Below are 13,515 nucleotides of genomic sequence, written 5' to 3'. Positions count from 1 at the left end.
CTGCATGTTTATGCGCCTATGTCAGTTCTTTCACCACACACAAAATGCCGTCATTGTCATCGTATCTTTATGAGCACACACAGAATCATGGGCTGAGTTATTCCGACGAGAATATGCTAGAACCTGCTCGCCTCGTCCTATCCCAATGCACGCACTCCCCTCTTTTTGAGCTCTCATTTTTCGCGCCGTGGTCACATGACCTTGTGACACCATCTCCCTCGCCACCAACCAGCGACCTTTGGGGCCAATGCAGGATGCTAAATTCTAAAATAAAGGAATATAGCTTAAAAATTCCTTCAAAAAGGCCAAGCGTCAGCTGTGATGTTTGACAACCAAGACGGCTTGCTTAAAGAGATGTACGCTCTAAATGTGACCTTATCAAAAACAATTGTCATCGCATAAAGCCCAGTGTGAGAGCCTGGATTTACGCCTATTATCTACAACGCTTCGCCAAAACTGAGATAGATGTGAGAATATGTTCAGCAATGCCGCTACATGCTTTTGATGGGGTAAAAATTGCTACTCAAGCTTCAGATTTCAATAACGCGTTTTGTGCTTGAACATTTTTTTAAGTGAACACTTAGCACTGGCCATCTCTGTTTCAGGACACCTTCAGGACACATAAAACGCTAATGCAGTACGTGATTGCAAAGTAATATATAGCATCTTATGAAGATATGAAATATGCAACAAGGACTGGATGCAAGCGTACTTGCGTCATCGAGATCCTGACAGCGTCAAAAAAAAAAAAAAAGTGGCGGATGACTTAGCTTGGTTAGGCCACAAGTGCATAAGGTGCACTCGTACTTTGGTTTTGGTTTTGGCTAGAAGCCCGGCTTAAGATGGTAATGCGAGAGCAGTGTGTTCTGGACTCATTGAGCCCGAATGGAAATTTATGAAAACAACACCCAGAGCACAGCGCGACAGACTCTCAATTACACACACGCGATGTTCGGCTGCAGCGATGACGTAGTGGCCCAACGCAGCGGCTGCCGAAGATTCGAAACCAACTCGCGGTCATAGGGTGTTTTGTCACAGTGTCCTGCACACGTGGCTATAAAGCCTGTTGGCGGGTTCCTCACAAACCGGCGGGCAGGTGGCCGTGGCGGGTGCGCCACCGGCCAAGGGCTTCGGACAGACATCGGCAAAATCATAGATTGGTGGTTTCAGTGGTAGCGCACAAAAATACAGAGCCCAACATGGGCGATTTTCCTCGCGTCCTTGCGCAACTAAAACAACAATGAAAGCGTCTTTCTTTGATCAGACATTTTGCGAAAATATTACTTAATACTTCCGGTTTCTTAGGCAGCCAAATATGCATGTTTTTGCTTGTAGGAATAACTTTGCAGATAACGAAAAGGCATTAGAACATCGTTTCTGCTATTGTAAGCCGCTTCATATTTTGACAACTCTGGCAATTTTCCTTTTAGAGTGTTTGATGGTTTTTGAGGCTGTCTGAACGCATAGGTCACTCGTGTAAGTGATATTTGAGCAATATGTCATCACAGTAATCCCAATATGCCGTCGCAAACTGGGCTCATTTCTGCATACGTATATTGGTGCTTCCTTACGTCTTGGGAATGCTTGCAATCAGCCGCCAAAAACTTCATGAAATTACACTAAATACACTTTTTTCTTGGTGCATATGTAAGTCACATAAGCTTGCTTATGTACACGATTACCTCGGCTGCATTCGAGCTTCGCACTCACATCTTACTGCTCTTGTATTGAAAAAGCGAGGCACCTTAACGGCTTCAAGACTCTGAATACACCTCGTTAGGGGAAGCGTCCGACACCTTTTAAGCAACTTAAAAGCTCTCAGCTTACTCACCGTCTCAAACTCTGCGGACTTAAGTGACACCCTGCTTACTTCTAAAGACGGAGACACTTTCGAGATCATATATTTCTGGCTTTATTCCTTTTGCGGAAATGTCCGCATTAACAAACTTCGGCACGTTTTGATGAACAGATGCGGTTGTGGAATGAAATTTATGCGTAGGCCTTGTCCTTTCAAAACTCGGTGCCCAGTCAGGTAGTTTTGACAGAATTATATATTTTTTGCAAGTTCCTCGGCGCACAATAAGCCGCTGCTTGTTAAACTTATCTAAAAAAGAAATTTGAAAATGGCACTCGTCAGTGAAGCTCCACCGCATCGCCTTAGTTCACACATTACGGCATGGATGTGCAGGTGGCATAAGGACACGAACTTTGTAACGGCCAGGAAGCTTGACACAGCGCGTTCAACATTTGCGGACATCGGGAGTGCTTGTGTTTTCAACGGGGTTAACAATACAATCAAGAACATCTCACGATGGTCACCTTGTCCGTGACGCTTATAAAGGCTTTCCTTGTTCTTGCTATTTGCGGTAAGTGAACCTCTCTTTCCAGCATCATAAAAGGGCGCCTTGCCGGTACAAAAGTTTCGAAATACTCACGCAGATATATGTACTATAATGTGGAAGTTTATTTTTTCTTCGGGTCCTGGGAAACCTCACTGCACAACATTACCAAACACGCAGACAGCGCCCGCCAGTGCCATCAAGCCCTGTGGCCTATGACATTCTGTTCTCCACCACTCGGTCATTAACTTCATTTGTTACGTCACCGATTATTTCATCGTGCTATCTTATCCCTATCGAAAAACACCGCAGAAATGTTTGTTGGCACCACAGATTTTCGAGTAGTAATTTGGGCCTGAAAAACATAAGTTGTTATAGTAACAAAAGGATTTTCTGTAGCATTGAGCAGACTCCTGTCATAACAACAGAGCCAGTTCTGTCGCCGAAACAAAGTCGCAATACTACAGAAAGATCTGTAGTAACGACAAGACGATAAAAGGTTCTTTTGTTTATTAGACCAGCTGTATAGTATTTTTCGACAGGGATTGCACGTTAAAAGCCATGCGCCACGTCGTGGCAGCCGAAGGAACTAGAAGCGCAGGTCCCGAATTCCTTGTAATAATAGAGCCACAATACTCTAGCCTGAAATCAAAGCCCAGTCTCAGCAGTTCAAGCCTGGCATGACTTTCTTATTCACATCTTCCTGGTGTTCTTGGAGAAACGGAAGTGGTAAAAGAAGCCAGTTCGTGCATGATTGAGAGTGGTTTCTGAATTTGGCATGTGATGTAGGCTAGTTGAAGGGGAAATGGAGATTTCGTCGCTATAAGAAAATATGGGGGTTAGAAGAGTGCATACGAGGTATGTGCATCGGGACTGAAGGGGATTTCCTATTGCCTTTATCAGAACGTGCTGTCCTGGCCGTCTATATGGTACTGTGGATGGGATGTAATTACGGTTTCTGAGACGCGTCCTGTGCGGCATAATTGCACCTACACAAGTTTATTTTTGATCAATGATCAATTTCAACTCCAGTTTGTCTAACCAAACGTTCCATTTGCGATTACCTTAAACGCACCCCATGAAGCTGACCATTTCGTGCTGCTTACTGCCGCTCCAATCCGGTCTTCTTTCTTTATCGGTCCTTTTTTGCGCTAAGAAGTTAAGCATCTTTCTGCACCTATAACCTGACAGCAATTTGCGAATAAAGGTTCTCTTTCTCTGAGTACTATGCCGCAGTTTTGATGTTCATCAGTTGTAAACTCATGTGCGTCAACCATGTGCCACTTCTGCAGGTGCTGTTCTCGTAAATGATGTCACCGCTGCCAGGAGAGGCGGGGTAAGATACAGCAACTTGGTCACAGCTGCATCCTCGGGAATGATGCTTGTTTTTCACTTCAGAAGCAAAGTACCTCCGATTAACAAATTATTTTATTTAATGAACGAGTCCGTACATCTGACATCTGAGTTTTTTTTGCCTGCGTGAGAAGATACTAGACTGCTGCCAAAGTATTCGCACAACAATTGATTGTCTTCTTTTCGGTGTTTTGTACATTTCAGCGGGTTGTTAGCGCTCTGCAGAGATTTCTAATAATATTCCAGTAACAACTGTTGCAGCCATAAATCGTATTTGAGGCTCCTGTCCTGAGCATTAGATTTTACAGCGATAGCTGTTAGGCGCCCGTCCCTGGCTTCCGCGTCGTAGTCGTCCGCTGTCGTCACCGTAACCGGTAGGTTCGATAGCACCCAGCGGTTGCGGCTGTCAACTTGAGTCGCATAAGCTTACGGGTGGCTCTGTTTGAAGAAGCCGCCTGTCAGTGTAGGGGTGTATTGCTTTACCACTACATCAGTGCGCCAGCAATATAACCCCAAAACTAAACGCCTAAACAGCTATCACGAAATATTGGGTTACACAGTCGTAACCGCCCTGTGAATTTTTTGGCCGGAAATTTAATGTGACAGCTGTATTTTTGTGGGGACAAATTCAAGAAAGAAAAAACTATCGGATTCTTTTTTTCATTGCTGTTAACTATCCCTGGTATTATAACTTGCTCATAACTTTTTTTCTCCCTCAAAAGCAGACAATGTGCAGCACGTCAGATATTTTTTTTATTTAATAGGCTTTAACGTAGGCAGTACTTTGTTTTGATTTTTTGTTGAAATGTTCTAAACACCTGATAATAGCTCTTGGTGTTTTTGATGTTCTGAATTCAATCAATTTGCTGTTTTAATCACAGCAAAATAGATTTCCAACTTTTCTATGGCAATTGAACATGTCCGGTCATGCATGTGCAAAGATATCCCGCTGTATGTTTGTGTCGCACCTGTATAAAGCTTATGATTTCTGGTGAACGTCAGGCGAGAGACCCTGACCACAGTTCCCAAACCATTAAAGATTTTCAATTAAGCATCTCTAAAGCGAGCTGTCTTCATCACGCAGCCAAGCTTCGTTAAGGTATCTGAAGATTTGTAATGTAACTATAGCACCTTCTTATAACGTTCTGAGTGCGATACATTGGCTCGTAGTTCAATAGAGCCATGCCCCACCTCCCATTCAGAGGCGACCTACGCTAGCATGCCCGGTGCTGAAGCCAGAGTGAGCCCTCTTTGCATGCTCGCAGCTTTGTGAATTTTGCTCGCCAGTTTCTGCCGCCATTTAATGTCTATACAAAACCGCATGGCCCGAGTGATACCAATCATAAAGTCTTCTCAAAGGACAGTACATAAAAATGTGATTAGCTCTTTAGTCATCCACGCGTAATGAAATTACGTCCGTAGGCTCAAGCGCAGATTTTTCGGGCGCCGACTTGAAAAAAACGCTTCTTTCTTGGCACATTTTTTTTTTGTCGAAGCAATAGAATCGGCAAAAACACTGCAGCTTCTAACCATGAGAACGAAGGTAGTGTTTTTCTCTATGACACACGATATAAAGCTGAGAAGGTTTTGCGTTCACTGTCCTCAGTTGTATTAGGAAAACAAAAATAATAGTAAGACGTTCACATGGGGGGGGGGGGGGGGCGGAAAGTTAGGTGGGTGGATGAGAAAACTTTCGCGGGGGTAAAGGTGGCTGAGGCTGGCACAGCACAAGGTTACTTGGAGATATATGGGAGAGGCCTTTGTCCAGCAGTTGGCGTATTCAGGTTAATGATGATGAACAGAAAGGGTATAAACTGCGCGAACAAGACGGGACGAGAGGCACACAAATCGACAGACAAAGTGCAGACTTCCAACTGATTTTATTTGTGAAAAACACATCGTTAATAAGGCCAGAGAACATAAGAAAAAATAAGAAAAACACTCCCGTGGGCTCTTTTTTTTCTCAAGACCAACGATCAAGCACTCTTCTTTGTGAACCTGATTGCTCTGTCTACGTGCCAGTCGCGAGTGCTGGCCTACTACCTCAGGAGGTAGATGGTCCCACCTCAGCTTCTGGGGCTCTTTGGCGTCCCCGGTCCTTCCTGGGGGCACGCTCGCAGGATGTGCAAGATAATGAAATCAGAAGGTTGGAGGCGAGTGAGGCTCTACTCAGACTGGCTGAAGTTCATCGTGTTCCAAGAATCTAACGATTGGGTAGCCGCAAGACGGTTTCAAGAATACAAGCGACTTTCGGCGCAGACGACCGAGTTTCTCTGGCAGAGAATGCGTCTCACGCTTCCGGCCAAACTCCGGACAACACTTACAGAGGGTTCCGTCTCGATACTGGGCAAAATCGACATTCCTAGTAATATCAAGGAGACGCTGCAAAAGGGACCGAAGTTTTGCTTCGAACCTTCAGCAAGACGTTCTGAACTACTAGCCATGGTACGCCGTGTGGGGGCGTTTGCCTCTCTACAGGACAAGGAACGGGCTGTCAACGACTCTATGGGCTGCTTACTGCGAAACGTAAGTCGTTTCACTTCACGGAAGGCCCCAGTGAAGAGACTTGTGAACTTCCTGAGCGCCAACGACCTTTCAATAATGTAAGCGGTCAAGGAGGGCGGCTTCGTTGTCCTGCCACAGGGAATGTTTGCTGAAAAAGCCCGAGAAGCTGTCTTGAAGAACTTTCATCCGATTGAATTCCAAGGGTAAATACAGCGAAAGCAAGCTACCAGGCTCCTTAAGGAAATGAACCTTAGTTCTGTCGCGCTTTCGGTCTCAAAAGCTGAGAGGGACTCTTTGGAGATGTTTTTCACCGGCAAAACACACAAGATGGATTGCCCACTTCGCGCTATTATTTCGGAGAGAGGCAGCTGGCAACACATTGTGGGATCCTTTCTAAAACCAGACCTAGACAAACTTGCAGGCGGTGATCCTTACCTCATCCGCAACTCGAAGGACCTGGTAAAAGTCCTGGAAGACAGAATTCGGTTATCTTCTACGGCCTTTTCCATCGACGTAGAAGATTTGTTTTACTCCGTGCCTCATGATGGTTTATTCAAAGCAATCAGAGACAGTATTGACGAACACAGTATTGACGAATACTGCTGGCGTTAGCACAGAGCAGTTCCTAGAACTTTTGCAGTTTTATCTTAACTCTACCGCTAGCTTTCATGACGGGCAATTTTATGTTCAAAAGTCTAGCATTTGTATCGGTTCTTCTGTAGCTCCTGTTTTGTGCGACATATTTTTGGCTTCCTTTGACAGGCGCCTGAAACTAGAGCTTTCAAAGCATCCGGTGCTCCATGTGTTTCGTTATGTTGACGACTATCTTGTGATATTAGATTACAGTACTAATCTTGACCTTCTCCTCTGAGGGGCAAGGACTCCGTTTTACTCATGAAGTAACAAGAAACAACCGCATTCAGTATCTAGATTTAAAATTGCATTTTTCTGATGTTCATGTCTGCTGAGCTTACAGTCCCAGGTCCAACAAAAGCCTCCTACCTTTTAAAAGTGCTCATTCGAAGTTAGTGAAGCGTAGCATTATCATGTCGTGTTGTTTGTCTTGCCTTCATAAGTCATGTGTTCACTCTCTTTCATCTAGTTTCCATAATCAAGTCAAGCGACTTGAATCCGCGGGCTACCCTCAGGAAGTAATTCGCAGCTCATGTGAGTGCCTTCTTCAGAGGATGAAAAAAGCAATAAGGAAAGATCCAAGTGCAGACAGGACCCCTCCCTTCGTCATGCCATATTTTCACTGCCTTTCCCACAGCATCAAGAAGGTGGCAGGCAAATATGGAATAAATGTAGTGTTTTCAGCGCCTTGTAAGTTGAAGAAAGTTTGTCCCATGCTTTCGGAAGAGAAAAAAGAAACAAGATCGGAACGCAGGTCATGCAAGAAGAATCATCAGACCAAGTTCACCAGGTGTGCCTCCGAGGTTATCTACCAGATACCTCTATCTTGCGGGCGGGTTTACATCGGCCAAACTGGCCGGTGCTTCAATGAGCGAGCCCTTGAACATAGACGATCGATGCACACCGGCACAGGCAGCAATCTGCCATAACACTGCAAAAACTGTGACAGCCGCAACTGCGTTCCCTTCCTAGACAAAACTGCTTTCCTCTCCTATGCACGCAGCAAAACTGAAAGGGAGGTTATCGAAGCTTTCCTGATAGCCAAAAAGGGTGACGACTGCGTTAGCACGCCCTCGCTGTCGCTATCGACACCAGAGCTAGAGTTTTTAGAAGGGCACGTTCGTGTTCACATCAGATCTGATTAACCTGTAAATTTCAGCTGATTTTTCTATCGTTGAACCCTATGCTGATAGTGTTTTTCTTATTTTTTCTTATGTTCTCTGGCCTTATTAACGATGTGTTTTTCACAAATAAAATCAGTTGGAAGTCTGCGCTTTGTCTGTCGATTTGTGTGCCTCTCGTCCCGTATTGTTCGCGCATTTTATACCCTTTCTGTTCATAATGAACCAACTAGCCCGCCAGAACGTCCTTCTTCATTAATGATGATGCTGATGAAATTAGTAATTACTGATTGGCGTCTACTGGCGCTATGTCTAAGGGCCTTCTCTTAAACGTAGGCATAATAAATTACGTGTTGGCAATGTGATAGCATTACAAATCTATAGATGCTGTTAAGTGGAAGCCCATGGGGCCAATGCCCCCCCCCCCCCCCCCCGCACCTGTTACCAGGAGCGATCATGCCCGGGGAGGGGGGGGGGGGAATCGAGGAATGTACGTCGAGGCGTGACGCCCGCGCTTAGGGTGAGAGGCGGCACTAATCCTTTCTGTCCCGACGCGTGGCAACTGGTGGATCGAGTGCGCATGCAGCGAGCTGCGCATTCCACTGGGCTCGGGCACTAATTCTTTCTGTCCCGACGCGTGGCAACCGGTGGATCGAATGCGCATGCAGCAAGCTGCGCATTCCACTGGGCTCGGACCGGCGAGCCCTGGGCTCCGCCCACTAGTACATACGATGCAATTGCTTTGCTATTGGTCCAAATTGGGCGAGAGCTAGATTACTCAAGCTCCGCCCAATTTTCGGAGGGGTTAAAACCCGCGGGAAACGACAACTTGGGACGAGCGCGCCGACTTTCAAGCTCGGCCGTTTTTTAACAGCCTTTTTTTAATTGCCTTTTGCTCAACTGCCTTTTTATGTCAGTGCCGTCTTTAATGAATAAGTTTTGTCTCTAAGAAGTTGGAATTGCTGCCCAAACCGGCAACGTGTCGCCAGACGAGCGGACGAAGACCCGAAGTGCTCTTCGTACCGCTAACCGCCGTTCACATCGGTAGGAGAGCAAGAGGAAAGTTTAACTGATGCCTTTACGTCCAACTTTGTATGATTCTTTCATGATTATGTTTGCGAACCTCTACGCGTAGGTCTTCACACAACCAAAGACCTCTTCGGGTTCTTCAGCTGGCGGTAGATGTTTCCCTCAGGAGACCTAGAGGTGGGGACATGGACGCAACGCAGAAACATTGAAACCTATTCTCGTCACTTCCGGTTTGGTGACGTCCCTTCTGGTCCCGGGAATTATATGACTGACGACGATATTTCACGATGAGGGTTTAAATGCTATCCCATTGCACTAAAACGTCTAATACTGCCCAGCAGCTGCGGCATAAAGTGGTTGTTAACTACGAGGGGACGGTCGTAAGTCATTGTGAAACTGTTTGTAAATGAATGTACCATGCGTACAAAAAACACGAAAAACTGCGGCCGATAACATATTGCTGTTGACAAGAATTCATCTCAAATAGCTAGAATATGAGCCTTGGCGTGGTTCCAGACACAAACATTTATCCAACGCGTACAAATACCTTGTCTTTGGCCTCAGCCATCTCTATCAAATCACAACGCTGCGCAATTATTATCTTCTGCGTTTGATAAACGCTCCTATCAAGATATCGTCTTATGTTTTACTAAAAGGGGCGACAACGATGTGGGATACTCAGTGACCAGTCCTCTCGAAACATCCCGCTGGAATATTTAGCAATTTATGCGTGGTAATATTATCCTGTTGGGCTCCCTCTTTCGTGAGCCTAACAGGCAAATGTTTTAAGCACCAACAACATTGACGTGTTCTTTTCTTTTCGGCATACTCAATCCTGTACGCCATTTTCTGCGTGAAGAAGAGACGCCAAAAGCGGCTGAGACACAGCACCAGACGGCCGGAACCGGAAAATTCGCTGCCAAACGAAAACGACCTCTGGAATGGTGAGTAGCCATCAATTGATGCACACGTTTAATTTCAGCTTACTATGCAGCTTACGTTTAATTGCAGGTTATTATAAACCAAGCCTCTTACCTCTTCGACAATCTTCAGAAAGATTTCGTTCTTACAGATGTTTTTGTTTCAATGCTTTATAAGGTGTATTTGAGAAATTTTAGTGCATGGTAAACACCTGCCCCTCTGTCTCTTTGCTTTCAATCTCTTCCAACTGGTCCCTCAAGACTCGGTTCAGGTGTCTAGTCTAAGTGAGGCAATTACTTCGCCTTCACTTTTTTGGTAACTTTTCCTCTAGTCAGTTGTCAACACTACACCGAGGCTCGAAGGTCTAAGGTAGAAGATAAGGTTTACAATCATTTCGTCAATGCGGAAGATCCAGTCAAGCAAGACGTATCTATGCGGACTTGTTTTAATGCGCCAGCATTATAGTTGCCACAACGAAATCCCGTAGATGTCTGAGACGAAATTTGCTGATTGGTCAAGAAAGGCCACGTGAGTTTTTAATATCGTCAACACAACCTACTCACCGGTTTTTGAGCAAGCTAGTTTCTCGACAGAAACCTAGACAGAGAATCGAAACAAAAAACGACACGAATACGATCGTCGGTAATGCGAGATTCTAGCGTAGTTCTCCCAAGACACCTGCCAGCGCTGGCAGGTGGCGTGTTTCTCTGCTAGCCACCGCACGGGATCTTTCCGGGTGCAGGTGCCGCTTCGCTTTGTTACTACCTGCCAACGCGCTACCTGCCACAAGCCGACGCCAACGACGACTACGACTACGACGTGGGATGCAGGAATAGGTGCCTAAGAGCTACGCACTAAAATCAGAAAAAAATGTGATAGGCTATAAGCAAATGTCGGCACCGTCAAAGCATAACAGATACCTTGTACTACAGCTTCTACTGTGTGCTTCTCTTCTCGTGTGTCGTCTACGTTCTGCGCTGTTACCTTCAGGATGGAAAACCAATAAGCCCAAGATACTGTTCTGGCAAACTGTTTCGTCTGTGCCATTTGATGATTGCATTGTAACGAAGATTGCACTCGCAGATGCGGGCATCGGCCAGCATGATGTCTCCTGGAGTTCCGAAGAAGAGGCCTACTCGGCTCCTACCCTGCGTTTGGTCCACCCTGGCGGTCTCCTGCCACCAGTGCTGGCGCACGCAAGCTCTGACAACCTGACGGACGAGGAGGCCCTGGAACCCGTCACTGTTTGCGGGCCGGGATGGCATGCACCAACACGAGTGGGCGGCGCCAGGTTCCTCGGAAGCCCATACGGGCCAGCAAAGGTATGCGAACGTTGCTGGAGCTAAACCGCACGCGTTGGCTGAACAAATATTTACACGCAGACAGCAAGTACTACAATGTGAATTCATATTATTCTTTAAGCCACAAGCGACTATCTTCGTGAAAGCTGCACATTAATGATCTCGCCGTGTCGGAATCCTTACACACAGAACAATACACATCATTATAGATTATGAATTATATATCATGCATACATACATACATACATACATACATACATACATACATACATACATACATACATACATACATACATACATACATACATACATACATACATACATACATACATACATACATACATACATACATACATACATACATACATACATACATACATACATACATACATACATACATACATACATACATACATACATACATACATACATACATACATACATACATACATACATACATACATACATACATACATACGTGCGATGTCAGTGAACGTTAAAGAACCTCACGTGGTCAAAATTTCTGGCGCCACCCACCACGGCGTCCCTCATAGCCTGAGTTGCTTTGGGACGTTAGACCCCTATAAACCTAAACCATACATACATACATACATACATACATACATACATACATACATACATACATACATACATACATACATACATACATACATACATACATACATACATACATACATACATACATACATACATACATACATACATACATACATACATACATACATACATACATACATACATACATACATACATACTTACATACATACATACATACATACATACATTACCCATTACACAGAACGTGCTTGCAAGTGAAGGGCAGCGATTGCATTATAAACACGATTTGACCTCTATGGGAGTAAAAAGGAAGTGAGCTGTCCTCTAATGCACTTCTTTTAGGGGCAGGGTATTCTGCCCAATCTCAGAGCTTGATTTGCAGCACTAAAATACTCGATGCTTACGGTTGGCAATGGAAACATCTTTCCCTCTTCCCTGGGTTCGTGATGCTGGAGGAGCACTGTTCATATTAAAGCCTACTGGTTTTCACATTTCTATTTTTGCAGTCAGAATCTGACACCTGGGACCAAGAAAAAATTTGTGCGGAGCTTCTTCGGGAATTGAAATTTTTACCCCATGGCTTCAACTTCAATATAAAAATCTTCATTTGATTAAACACCGATCATCAGGCCAGGCCAGGTGGATTTTATTTTGTGTTGTAAATGCATTATCTCGTTACCTGAAGCAGAAGCTACCTTTGAAACACCTATGCAGTGTTCTCGTTATGGTTGTCGACAAAAAATTAAGCACAAAGTCACGTGGCGAGGGCAGTATTTCAAGCAACACAAGCAAAGACCAGGCCTCATAAGGGAATATAAGGTAAAGGAGACCGGTGGACATCTTAACGAATAACTGCTGCATTGAAAGTGCGCAATAAAATATAACATGGCTCAGGTGACCAGTTTTTCAAACAAATGATAGATTTCGTTAGCGGGCAGTTAAAAGCTGCAACGAAACTGCAGTGAAACGCGTGCAACAGGCCACCCTCTGAGAGTGCTTTTTTTTCTTTTACTCATCACCGCCTTTTGATACTTTGGTGTCAGAGATTCCTGTAGCAGAAATTCCTGTAGCTATAGTCTAGAAAAACAAACAAAAAGTCTCGGCACCTTTTTCTACTTGAGCCGAAAAGTGAACGAATTTGATCGAGCCAACAGATTCTATCGAGCGAGATTTGAATATAGTACTGAAATGTGTTTTGAATTCTTGGTAATGTTGAATCCCTTGGGATTCTTTTGTTATGCAGGTATCATTTTCGGGAGTCCAGTTCTTCTTTGGTCAGTTCCCTGCTGCCAGCTTGCCGCCAGCCTCACAAATCAACAACATCGCCGAAAACATGCCTGATGACGATTCCCAGCAGCCGTTGATTGTCACGTAAAGCGAGTGACAATGCTGATGCCCGTGACGTTCACGCCTACAAGAAAAGCCAGCGAAACGAAAAAAAACGTTGCCACAATTGTTTCAGAGATTGGATCGAATCTTATAAGTTGCTTAATGGGAACAAAAAATAAAGAAAGTGGAAACGCCTTTTTTCCATCAATTTTTTACTGCTGGGGCGTTGGGATTTTTGTTCAAGCCAGAGTCCTCCCATTGAAACGAGTTTCTGTGAAACTTTGTTAAATGGAGATACATGAGGTATCTAAAAAAATGAGGGTAGATTGTCGTAGTTCTGCCAAAGCGACTTATATACGCTAGAAGTTCGGTTTTCTCTTCAGTTCCGATATTCAGATCCAGCTT

The 13,515-nt window shown here is 44.7% G+C and overlaps 1 protein-coding gene across 1 annotated transcript; it reads left to right on the top strand.

Annotated features, from left to right (window-relative positions):
- The first annotated feature begins 2,142 nt into the window (after positions 1-2,142).
- Positions 2,143-13,258, top strand: LOC144135168 (uncharacterized). The gene is made up of 5 exons (XM_077667909.1): positions 2,143-2,366; positions 3,632-3,675; positions 9,840-9,924; positions 10,985-11,223; positions 13,025-13,258. Exons 1-5 carry the CDS (start codon positions 2,312-2,314, stop codon positions 13,154-13,156), a joined length of 555 nt encoding a protein of 184 aa, XP_077524035.1. The 5' UTR covers positions 2,143-2,311; the 3' UTR covers positions 13,157-13,258.
- Positions 13,259-13,515: the final 257 nt, after the last annotated feature.

This window comes from Amblyomma americanum, chromosome 5, assembly GCF_052857255.1.
Source record: "Amblyomma americanum isolate KBUSLIRL-KWMA chromosome 5, ASM5285725v1, whole genome shotgun sequence".
Taxonomy (NCBI): domain Eukaryota; kingdom Metazoa; phylum Arthropoda; class Arachnida; order Ixodida; family Ixodidae; genus Amblyomma; species Amblyomma americanum.
This window is presented reverse-complemented; position numbering and strand designations above follow the sequence as displayed.

Excerpts from the sequence above, each read along its gene's own strand:
- LOC144135168 (XM_077667909.1), top strand. The coding sequence starts at position 2,312 with ATGGTCACCTTGTCCGTGACGCTTATAAAGGCTTTCCTTGTTCTTGCT. Across the intron at positions 2,367-3,631 it reads CCTTGTTCTTGCTATTTGCG|GTGCTGTTCTCGTAAATGAT; the intron begins GTAAGTGAACCT and ends CCACTTCTGCAG. Across the intron at positions 11,224-13,024 it reads GCCCATACGGGCCAGCAAAG|GTATCATTTTCGGGAGTCCA; the intron begins GTATGCGAACGT and ends TTTGTTATGCAG.